Source organism: Theropithecus gelada, chromosome 10 (genome assembly GCF_003255815.1).
Source record: "Theropithecus gelada isolate Dixy chromosome 10, Tgel_1.0, whole genome shotgun sequence".
Classification (NCBI taxonomy): Eukaryota; Metazoa; Chordata; class Mammalia; order Primates; family Cercopithecidae; genus Theropithecus; species Theropithecus gelada.
In genome coordinates this window covers 55,659,020-55,671,090 of record NC_037678.1, presented here as the reverse complement: position 1 = coordinate 55,671,090, position 12,071 = coordinate 55,659,020, and the positions used below count along the sequence as shown (strand labels likewise).

General features: G+C 46.9%; 1 protein-coding gene across 2 annotated transcripts in view; it reads left to right on the top strand.

Annotated features, from left to right (window-relative positions):
• The window catches only part of EYA2 (EYA transcriptional coactivator and phosphatase 2), a 309,580-nt gene that overhangs the window by 105,902 nt on the left and 191,607 nt on the right, over positions 1–12,071 (top strand). For both annotated transcript variants that reach the window (XM_025400344.1, XM_025400343.1), the window contains exons 3-4: positions 2,923–2,968; positions 7,070–7,212. In XM_025400344.1, coding sequence (XP_025256129.1) covers positions 2,923–2,968; positions 7,070–7,212 — 189 coding nt within the window. The remainder of the gene's footprint in view (positions 1–2,922; positions 2,969–7,069; positions 7,213–12,071) is intronic.

Below are 12,071 nucleotides of genomic sequence, written 5' to 3'. Positions count from 1 at the left end.
ACCACCAGCAAGTGCACAAGAAGAAGAAAGGCATTCTCTGCTCCCGGGCAGTCCCTGCCCACCTCTGTGCCAAAGAAAAGAATCTCCACCCTTGACACTGTCCCGTCCAAGGCTCCCAAAGCAGGGAAGGAGCCTAGAGAGCCCTGCCTTGTCATGTGTATTAATGATAAAGATGATCAGTGAAGTCCACACCACCCTAGCCATGGAGAAATGAAGCAGAAAGGGAGGAAGAAGATCATTCCACATGGAGCACTCACTCTCCAGTTTCTCAATTCCTCCAGGTGTCCTGGCATGAAAAGGTTAAATGTGATTGATACCAGCAGACAACAGGAAAAAAGCCTGTGTTTTTCAAAAATCACACAATTGCCAGAGGAAAATCTCTTTGCACTTCCAAATGCCTGTTTCTCGCTTTCACAGTCTTCCTGAGGTTGCTGGGGTGGGAAAGGGAGAGTATTACAGGTCTGCGTAGTGGGGGAGGGGAACCTGTCTGCCTGGGGAAGGCAGGTTGCTCAACAATTCAGAGGAACTGGGTGGAAGCTTGAAAAGGAGCTGGGCGAGACAAACATGCAAATCATGCCATGGAGATTGGCAGAAAAGACGCTTGCCTCCAATTTATGGAATGCCGAGTTAATTCGAGCCCATAGGAATGTTGTTCCCATAGATTTAGATTTTTATGAATATTTATATATTTATGAAAGAAAACATTCCAAATGTTTAATTCAGTAACTTATGCAGTACTAAATGCACTCAAGTCATGGGCTTTTACCAGGAATGAGACTGTGACTGCTTCAGAATGAGACAGTTCATTCTTGAACCCTGCGGGAGGAGGAAGAAGGGGTGATGGGGTACAGGACACCCCGCCTAGGAGCAAACCCAGGGTAGGGAAATCAGCATTGAGTGAGCGCCTACTGTGTGCCAGGGGCTTTCCTTGACGTTCGGCTGCTGCTGTTCTAACCTTTTCTTGGAATGTGGTACATAATGCGAAATATATTTCTGCATTGTTGAACTCACACGCATGCACACACAACACATTCTCACACCTGTACCTGCAACAAAAGTGTTACACAATTCCTCCTTACTATGGGCGATACATGCTGCCATCGTATATCATAAAATAGGCACTTCTCCTTTTCTTAATTCCAGTTATGAGTCTCTAAATGAACTTCAAGACCACCACCCCCGCCCCGACCCCAGTGGTTTGGGACTTGAACAGAATTTCGCTCAGCCAGAGGGAGGGAATTAAGAGTGTTGACCTTGGAGTCACACAGCTTTTGGGTTCAAGTCCCAGTTCCCTTGCCCATGGCTGTGTGACTTGAACAAGGCACTTGACCTTTGGAGCCCTGGTTTCTTCATCTGTACAATGGGGTTAATACGTTGCATGCTCAGAGCACTGTTGTGAAGACTCAGTGAGAACCTGTCTATATGCAGTTAACAAGGGCCTGGCACATAGTCAACTTCTAAGTGAATGCCAGTTGCTCTTATGACAATGACTGTCATTGTCAGCTGTAGTGTCATGGTTGAGGAGACAGACTCTAGAGCCAGACCACCTGGGTTCAGGTCACAGATCCACGCTATACTTCCTGTGTGGCCTTGGGTGAGTTACTTAAGCTCTCTGTGCCTACAGCTGTTCATCGGAGGATGAGAATAGAACCTTTCTCATAGGGTGGTTATGAGGATTAAAATAATTAATCCAGGTAAAGAATTTAGAAGAGAGCTTGGCACGTAAAAAGCACTGGGTAAATGATGGCTATCAGCATCATCTCATTTCATCCTCTCCTGTCCTTGCAAGATAAGTATTTTCAACCCCATTGCAGAGCGGGGGAGCTCTGAGGCCCAGAGATCGAGGCAACCTGCCTGAAGTCTCATAACTAGGAAGTGGCAGAGTTGGAAGTGCACGTTGGTCTCCTGAGCCTCCAGCACAGAGGCTGAGACAGGCTCGGAGCGCCACAGCCTTAGGGTGCGATGATGACACGGCCGCTGCCCTACAGAACAGGGAGTGGGCATTGGCAGGTTGACGCTGTTGCCATCAGTACACACATTATCTAGAATTTGTCCAGGACTCTGCAGTGAGGACGTTGAGTTGCATTGTTCAAGATGATGGAGCACAAAAGTACTACCCAGTGCACTCTCCCTATGTGAAATTATCCTCTGGCAAATGTCTCTCCCAGCTTAACTCTGTCACCTTTTCATCACCCCCTGCATATTGCCTCCCATCGATGATTGGACATTGCATGCCGAGGGATTGGGTGTAAGGTACTTGCATCAGGAGCCCAAGTCTCATCCATCTCTCTGCTCCACCACCCTAGGTGGAGCTCAGGAGATGATCCAAGAGGTTCCTTCCCCTAAAGTGTTGAGGCCAGCTGCACCTGCACCCCATGGACTGGAAGTGAGGAGGCAGGGGAGGAACATCAAAGCGATGTCATTAGAAGAAGGGAAATGGATGTTGGATGAGCAAAGCCAACCGATGTCTGCCATGCTGGGGTTCTTGGGGGTTGCTTTTGAGGAGGGAAGGGAGAGGTTTTCCATCCAGGAGTGGAAATGGCACCGGCTTGTTCCACTTCCCAGCTGTGCTGCTGCCTAGTCATGTGACCTGGCCCAAGCACGTTCCTTCTGTCTCAGTTTCTCCATCTGTAACATAGATGGAGAAATGGACCCTACTCTGGCGTTTCAAAATGCTATGGATTCTTTATATGTCATTTTTCCTTAATTGCCCGGAGACAAAGCGCACCTAGAAAGGGTTCTGAACTCCTCAAGAAGAAGAGTGCTGAGATGTGGCACCTCAGATAAGCATCTGTGGTGGAGAAAGCCGCGGGCAGCACCCCTCCAAGTCTGCTCCTGCTTAAGTGGTGTCTGAACTCACCACCTCTGCAGAACATCACCCTAGTCGCTAAAACCCTTCCAATTTTTCTTTTTCTCCTCCAGGCATCACCAGATCAGCCCCCCTGAGAGTGTCCCAGCTCTTCTCCAGGTGAGTGCCATTCACTTGTCTCCTGCTCACACACCCTCTTTTTCTGCTCTCTTGGAAGGTAGAGGTTGAGAGAAAGGGCCCTGGAGCCAGATTCCCTGAATAGGAATCCCAGCCGCAGCACTTCCTAGCTGAGTGAGCTTGAGCAAGTCACTCCACCTCCCTGGGCCTGAGCCGTCCCATCTGGGAGAGGGGGACAGTCGTGCTGCCTGTCCCCACGAAACAGCAAAAGCAGGTAAAACACACTTAAAATGGGGCCTGGAGCAGAGTGTCCTCAGAGTCTTAGCTATTATTTTCTTCTTTCTTCTCTTCATTCTTTTTTAAAAATTCTTTTCTTTCTCCCCTTCCTCTCCTTTCCCATGCATAGGAAATTTCTCAATTTCTTCCTTCCTTTCCCTCCCGCCCCCGTCTTTCTCTCTCCTTTCCTCATTCCTTTCCTTTCCCTTCTTTTCAACCTCCCTTCTTTCCTTCCAGAGTCTTGCTTTCCAACACAGAGTCTTGCTCTGTCATCCAGGCTGGAGTGCAGTGGCACAATCTCGGCTCACTGCAACCTCTGCCTACCGGGTTCAAGCAATTCTGCCTCGGCCTCACAAGTAGCTGGGATTACAGGCTCCCTTCTTTCTATCCTTATTTCTCTCTCCCTTTTTCTCTTTCCCTTCCTCTCTTCATTCCCCTTTTGTCCCTCATCCTTTTCTCTCCACCTCTCTCTCCTTTTTCCCCTTCCTGCTTTCATCATTTCTTTATTTTATTTTAAGTTCCAGTATACACATGCAGAACATGCAGGTTTGTTACATAGGTAAACATGTGCCATGGTGATTTGCTGCACCTGTCAACCTATCACCTAGGTATTAAACTCGCATGCATTAGCTATTCTTCGTGATGCTCTCCCTGTCCCCCGCCCTCCCCCAACAGGCCACAGTGTGTGTTTGTACCCCTCCCTGTGTCCATGTGTTTTCATTGTTCAGCTCCCACTTATAAGTGAGAACACGCAGTGTTTGGTTTTCTGTTCCTGTGTTAGTTTGCTGAGGATAAGGGTTTCCAGCTTCATCTGTATCCCTGCAAAGGACATGATCTTGTTCCTCTTAAATGGCTGCATATGTCCTTTTAAATGGCTGCATAGGGTGTACATGTACCACATTTTCTTTATCCAGTCTGTCATTGATGGGCATTTGGGATGATTCCATGTCTTAGCTGTTGTAAATAGTGCTGCAATGAACATACGCGTGCATGCATGCTTTCTTCCTCCTCTACCACTCACATATCACTCCTCAGTACCTAACCCCACATGAGCCCTGGCAACTCGGAGATGGATGAGATGCAGTCTCTGTCCCTGGAGAGCTAGTCTAGTGGGAGAGATAAACCAGGAAATCAGAGATCCCAACCTGGTGCCGTAAATGCTCCACCACAGGCACACGCTGGGGCAGCGGGAGCTCAGTGCTGGGATGGCCTTGCCCAGAGCCCTTTGGGTGCTGCCCTTGGGAGCAGCCATCCTGAGCCCGCTGCTGCATGCCATGCCCTGGGTGCCCCTCAGGCCAGGTGGTGAGCTCCTCAGGATCTGGAAATCATCCTTCTTCTCCAACATTGGAGCAGCTGTTGATAAGGAAGGCATTTTCTTTGCCTTCCTTTCCCTCCAGAAGATGTTTTGGGGAGTATTAGTAGCAACCGAGGACTGTTAAATCTACCTAACTTTTTTAAGGCCTCAGAGTTAGAAAGCTCCACCATCCTTCCTCTGGGTTTTAACTTGAGCCCCTGTTTAATCTGAGCCACTTGAATGGGTTTTGATGGCAAGCAGGAGTTGATCGGCTTGGGTCTCCAGCTTCTATTTCTCTTCTAAGGAAGGGTGTGAATTGGGAACATTTTCAAATAAGGCTGTCTGCTCTGCAGGTTGCATGCTTCTGAGTGCCCCAGAGAGCCAAAATATTGATGAATGAGACGCTTTCCAGGACTGGGGCTGACATCTCCAGCTCAAATGAGTTTCTTATGCATTTTGCAACAGGTTCCCCCCAAATAACCCTTTATCATGGCAGTAGTCAAAAAGAAAGACGGGGATAAGGGACATCTGTTTATAATTCCATAAACTTTTGCATTCACCTGCTATGAGGCCTCAGGTAGAGGAGGAACTCTGGAAGCAAACAGGCTTTAACGAAAGTGATGTCACATAACCAAAATGGAATCAGACACAGATTGGGGAATCTCATCAACATTTACCTGTACGCTTAACCCGGTTATGATAGTTAGACGCATGATAGTTGTGGTGTCTGGGGGAGGATGGCAGAGCGGAGGGGTTAAGGATGTGGCCTCTGGAGCCAGGGTTCAAATTCTGTATCAGCCGTGTGCTTGTGACGTGTTATTCACCTTTCTGCCTCTGTCTTCTTACCTGTAAAATGGGGATAGAAACAGAAATTACCTCCAAGACTTGTCACAGTTGTGGTGGAGTTTAAATGAGCCAATTCACATGAAGTAACTAGGACAGTGCCTGGCACGTAGGCATGAGAATTGACTACCTTTACCGCTAAGGGAAGTGGCCCTTGTAGGGATTCTTGCAGACAGGGTGTGATTCGGTCTCAAGAAGTGGCTGCTGCTCAAATCCAGCTTATTGATAGCACCACACAGGAGTGCAGACCCAGGTATGCTGAAGCACCTGGTTTTCAAGAGAAGGGAGACAAAGCGAGCGTGTGTGTGTGCATGCCTGCGTGTGTGTGCATGTGTATGTGTATGTGTGCGTGTAACCTGGTTTTCAAATATTAGCAACAATTTCAAATTAGGAAAAAAAAAATAACTTCAGTGGCCAAAGAAATTATATCCACGGATCTGTGGACTGGATGTGGCCCCTAGGCCACCATTTTGCTCCCTTTGTGTTTGAACAACTCACCTGGACTTTATTTATTGCTATCTGCAGGGCTGGATGAATCCCAGTCCTGTGAGAAATAGCAGATTCATGGTTCCAAGCATGGGCTCTGCAGTCAGACTCCTTCGTTTAAGTTCTGTATTTACCACTTTGTAGCTGTGTTTTCAGCTCTCTGAGCTTTGGTTTCCTCATCTCTAAACCAGGAGAGATAAGAGCCTCCACCCCAGGGATTTCATAAGAGCATCCGTGAGATATAATGTACATACCAGTTGCATGTGACATAATTCCCAACCCTTAGTGAAAAACACACAGTGCTTGGCAGCACCCACAGTACAAATATCTTAAGTAGGGAACCCTGTACATCCTAGCCCATTATAGAACCTGTTGTTCTCCGTGGAGTAGAGAACCCATTTGTGGTCTTTGGTTGCAAGCAACAGAAATCAACTCTGGCTGATATAAGTCTAAAAGAACTTTTGGGGGAATATCTGGAGTAGCTCAAAACATAAATGAAATAATCAGGCCTTGAGAGAGATTAAGAATAGGACAGATTCAGCATTCAAGCAATATGGAGGATTTAAATTCTCAAGACAGAGTCTGATTGGAGGATCTTGCATCATGTCCCCACCCCTTAGCTAAGAGCAAGACATCTTGATTGACAGCCCTGTTAAAGCTGCAGTCAATTGAGAAGGTATCTAAATTAGGACAATCGGGGTAGGATAGGCTATGCTACAGTAATCAGTAAACCTCGACATCTCAGTGTCTTCACACAACAAAGGTTTGTTTCTTACTCACATGAAGTCCAATGTGGATGGGGTGAAACCCTCCAGGGCAGCTCTCTCTCCTCCACAAGCTGACTCAGGGATCCAGAGTGTTTCCATATTATGGAATATGTGCCCTCCACAGTTGCTGTCTTAACCTGTGCCCTCCACAGTTGCTGTCAAAAGAGGAGAAAGGACAGGAGTGTTGCAGGGGATGTGTTCATTGGCCAGGCCTGCGAGTGGCTTACAGCATATCTATTTACATTCTATGGGGCTGAACCCAGTGACACAGCTGAATCTGACTGTACAGGAGACAGAAAATGTAATCTTCCTGCTTCCCTGGAAGAGGAAAATGAAATGGAATTTGGTGAACATGTACGTTGCCTCTGCTCTGGAAAGAGCAGAACCCCAAAGAAAAATGGGGGTGTTGATATCAAGATAAGGAAGAAGGGGTGCCAGACTGGGCTTGGAGATTTAATCTTCTCTCTTTCCACACAGATCTTGCCCACGTGTCCTCCCCAGCCAGCCTTCCACAGCCATGGCAGCCTACGGCCAGACGCAGTACAGTGCGGGGATCCAGCAGGCTACCCCCTATACAGCTTACCCACCTCCAGCACAAGCCTATGGAATCCCTTCCTACAGTGAGTAGCAAACAAGTCCTTACTCTCCTCCTCCGGTCCCCAAATCATGGTCTTTGTTCTGCACTATTGTCTCAGCTAAATGTGGATTGATAAACACAACCAACCTGATTCTGGATTAGAGATAAAGGGAAAAGAGTAACTCTTTAAATATGGTTCAAATTCTATAGACTATAATATGAAGACCCTTTTTGATGGCAAGAATTGGAAGTTGAACCTAAGCTGGTTTAGGGAAAATCGGAACTGAATGATTTGCATACTGAGAGATCTGTGGATACAACCCTCATCAGGTATGGCTGGATCTAGGTGCTAAAGTGTCATCACGAGGAGTAAGTCTCTTTCCATCTTCAGATGCTCCCAGCAAGTTCTCCCTGCATGACAGCAAAGATGGTGCCTGTCCACTCAAGGTTTGCATCCTTTTAGCTCCAAATGCCTAGTGGAAGGAGAGCTCATCTTTCCCAGAAGTTCCAACAGAATCGCATATTGGCCCTCATTGGCCCAAATTGGGCCGTGTGACGATGCTTATAGCAAGGCAAGGAGAACAGGGTGATGGAGATGAGGAAGCTGAAGCCTGTGGATTGTCTATGCAGGAGGGGTGGTGTTCTTAAAGGAAAACAGAGTGGTCGTATTGGGAGAAGGAGAAATGGATGTGGTGGGGGACGGGGCAGAAACAACAGACCTCCCACCCTTGACTGTTCACATCTTACAGCTAAGAACTGAAGACTTGCGAACCTGGCTCACCGTCCATGCCCACCTGCCCTTGCCTCTGGCCTTGAGTCATGCTGTTCCCTCCCCTCCTAGCTGATATCTTAACCAAAGCCCTTTTAGTAGCAAGTGACAGAAACCCAAGCTAATCAGCTGGAGGAAACAAGAGTTTATTGCCTATGTAGCTGGAAAAACCTAGGGCACTGGCTTCAGGCAGGCCTGGGTCCAGGTCCTCAAGGAATGATATCAGGACTCAGCCTCTGCTTCCCTTTCTGTGGACCTCAGGCTCAGGCAGTCTCTCCCACTGTGGTGACAAAGACAGCCCTGGAAGTTTCAGGTTGCAGTGCCCCCCCAAAAAGAGAGCCCCCACTGTCTAGGACTTCCCGCAGAGTCCCAGGAATTTCTCTACTGGACTCCTACATCCATCCAAGAAGACAGGTGCTGTGGGTGGCCATATTTGGCCACATGTCCACCCACAGAACCAGGGGTCAGGTCAGCCTCACCCAAAACAACTGATCTGAAGGTGGGGAAGGGGTGGTTCACAAAGGAAAAGGAGGCAGGAAGAAACTACGCTGTACCTGGCCCCAGATTTTTAAATCTGTATGTGTAATTTCAAATTATCATGCACGGCATAAAGGAAGCAGAGACTTGTTTTAGGTTCTAGGGCCAGGAAAGGCCTTTAAATAAGGAACGAATTCAGCTGAGAACTGAGAGAGGGCCATGTGCAGGCATAGACAGGAGAGCATCCAGGCAGAGGGGCAGCCCCTGGGAATGGGGAGGAACTTGGCAGTTCTGAGAAGACCAATGGCTGGAGCACGATGGGAGATGAGGTGAGTGAGGTGGGCGGGGCCTCCAAGGCCCAGGAAAGATTTGGGGTTCTGTTCCAAGTGAGACAGGAAGCCACTAGAGGGTTTGTAAGCAGTGGGTAGTAGGATACAACTTACGTGGGGTTTTTAAAATTTTTATTCTTATTTTTATTATTTTTAGAGACAGAGTCTGGCTCTGTCTTCCAGGCTGGAGTGCCATGGTGCAATCATAGCTCACTGCACCCTCTACCTCCCAGGCTCAAGCAATCCTCCTCCCTCACCCTCATGAGTAGCTGGGACTACAGGCACTCACTACCTCCCCTGGCTAATATTTTTTATTTTTTTGTAGAGACAGAGTCTCACTTTGTTGCCCAGGCTGGTCTTGAACTTCTGGCCTCAAGCAATCCTCCTATCTCTGCTTCCCAAAGTGCTGCAATGACAGGCATGAGCCACCGTGCCCAGCCTAGATTTTAAAGATCATACTGGCTGCTGTGGTGTGTCTGGCTCAGATGTAATCAGGAAGAGAAGCAGGAAGGCCGGTTGGGAGACAGATGAAGCCTGGAGCAGGAAGTGTTAGAGGCCTGGGGCGAGGCCATGGCAGTGGACAGACACATGTAGACAGAATCAAGAGCAACTCTAGAGGCGGAATTGATAGGTCCTGTCGAGGCATCAGACCAGGCTTAGTAATCGTCACCATCGTTGACTTCCTGTCACTCACATTGGTTTATTTCCACTAATTCCTTTAATCCCCACCTCAACCCTACGAGGAAGGTCACCTCATTATCCTCCCTTGAGCGATAAAGAAACAGAGACTCAGAGAGGTTAAATAATTTACCCAAGGTCACCCAGCTGGTTGGTGGCAGAGGTAGAATTAAGCCCGGGTAGCCTGGCTCTGGACCCTGAGCCCTCACCCGTGGGGTTCCGACGCCTGGCTGTGCATTCTGTAAATCCTGGGGGATTACCTATGACAGACCTTGGCCAACAGGTGTGGGCATCTTTTCTAACTTTCTTCCCCTCCTGTGCTAGAAGGCTTAGAATACAATCACACATAAGTTACCCTGCTTGGCTGAGAGCCAAGAAAAATGAAGCCATATTCTTTTTCACATAAAAGAGAAAACTAGCCCTGTTCCCAGACAAAACATGGCATCAGAAGGAAATCAATTTGGTGCAAAGTTATTTTACTGTCTCAGTTACTTTTGGAGCATCTGTTCCTGGATAATACAGTGTAGATGATAAGAGCACATGTCCTGGAACTCTGCTGCCCGGATTCACATCCCGCCCTTGCCTGTTGCAGGCTGCAAGACTCTGAGGGAGCAGCCTCCCCTCCTTAAACCTCAGTTTTCACGTTCATACAATGGGAGTAATACTAAGTCTACCCCTCTCATGATTGCTGGGGGGGTTAAATGAGATCATCTACACCAGGGATTGGCTAACTTCTTCTGTAAAGGTGCAGGTCGTAAATATTTTCTACTTTGTGATCCATATGATCTTTATCACAACTACTCAGCTCTGCCATTGTGGCATGAAAGTAGCCAGACCATATGTAAACTAATGTGTGTATCTGCGTTCCAATAAAACTTTATTTACACAAACGGGCAGTGGACCAGATTTGGTCCATGACCCTGATCTAGATGAAGGGCTTCCTCACCAGGGCCCACCCCAAGAGAAATGCTCAACAAATGTCACCTGTCCCAGTAGAAGCGAGGCTGCCACACACACACACACACACACACACACGCACACAGAATGTCCATGTCACTGAACAATAACAGGTGGATGAAAAGCCGTTTCCCTTTATATCTGCCTGTGCCTGAGCAAGCCGTGTTTGCTCATCGTCTGGACAAACCTTGTTGAATCTTGTCAGGAAACTTTTTTCATTGCTCCTTGGCAAATAGTGCTATTTACTTTGTTTAAATAGCTGCAGGAAATAACACAATTGAGCAAACTAGAGACAAGGACAGAGTATTGAGTATTTTTTTCTCAATTTATTATGCAATATTAAAGACATACATAGTAGAGTAACACTACGACACCTATGAACTGACCGTTCAATTCAAAAAATAAAGGGAGGTGGCCTTCCTTTCCTCTCAAAGATTCCTGTGCCCCCAAATTTCATGTTTATCATTCCCCCGCACTTCTTTATGTAGAAGAGATCAGCAAACTTTTTCTATAAAGAGCCACATAGTAAATATTTTTGTCTCAGCAGACTACACAGTCTCTATCTCAACCACTCAACTCTGCCATTGTATCATGAAAGCAGCCATAGACAAAGCATAAACGAATGGCTGTCTATGTCTCAAAAAACTTTATTTACAAAAATGAACAGCAGATCACATTTGGCCTATGGGCTGGAGTTTGCTGACCTTTAATGTAGAGTATTTTAAGCATTTTTTAAAATTTACCTATATTGTGTCTTTTAGTACAGATTCTTTTGCAACTTGCTTTTTCCACCCAACATTATGTCTGTAAAATGTATCCATATTCATACAAGTAGCTGTAGTTCATTCATTTTCACTACTGTATAATATTCCACTACTTGACAGCACCGTAATTTATTTACTCATTCTTTAGATAGTCTTTTAGGGCTTTGTTTCTCATTACATAGGATGCTGCGATCAGCATCTTTGTGCGTTTCCCAGGGGTGGAAACCTACGAGAGGAATTTCTGGGTCATGGGTTATAACCATTCTTCACTATCCTGGATAATGGTAAAGAATTTTTGTTGTCTCTGACTGTGTAAAAAGCCACTCCAGAACTTAGTGGCTTAAAACAACACTGACGAATTATTTCTGTGGGCTGGCCAGGTGGGCCTGTTGCTGGTCTCCCGCAGTCCCTCTCACGCTGCTGTGCTCAGCCAGCAGGTGGGCTGGGGCTGCCTCGATGGCACGCTGGGGCCTCCCTCTCATGTGGTCCTTCCTCCTGGGTTTCTTCAGGCATGGTGGGCTCCGATTCCAGCCGGCTGAAGATGGAAGCTTCAAAGCCTCTGGGTGCTGAATCTCCAGAACTACCAGGCGTGGTGGCACACACGTGGTCCCAGCTACTAGAGAGGCTAAGATGGGAGGATCACTTGAGCCTGGGAGGTCGAGGCTGCAGTGAGCCATGAGCGTGCCACTGCACTCCAGCCTGGGTGACAGAGTGAAATCCTGTCTCCAAAAAAAATGTAGTTATATATTTATTTTAATATGTATTTTATATCTATATATGTGTGTGTTTATATGTGTGTGTGTGTGTGTATATATATATATATGGAACCTGTGATTCCTTAGTCATTATTGCTTAAGGCAAGCAAATAGTTTTAAAATTGAGTCGATTTTTTTTTTTTTTTTTTTTTTTTTTTTTTTTTTTTTTTTTT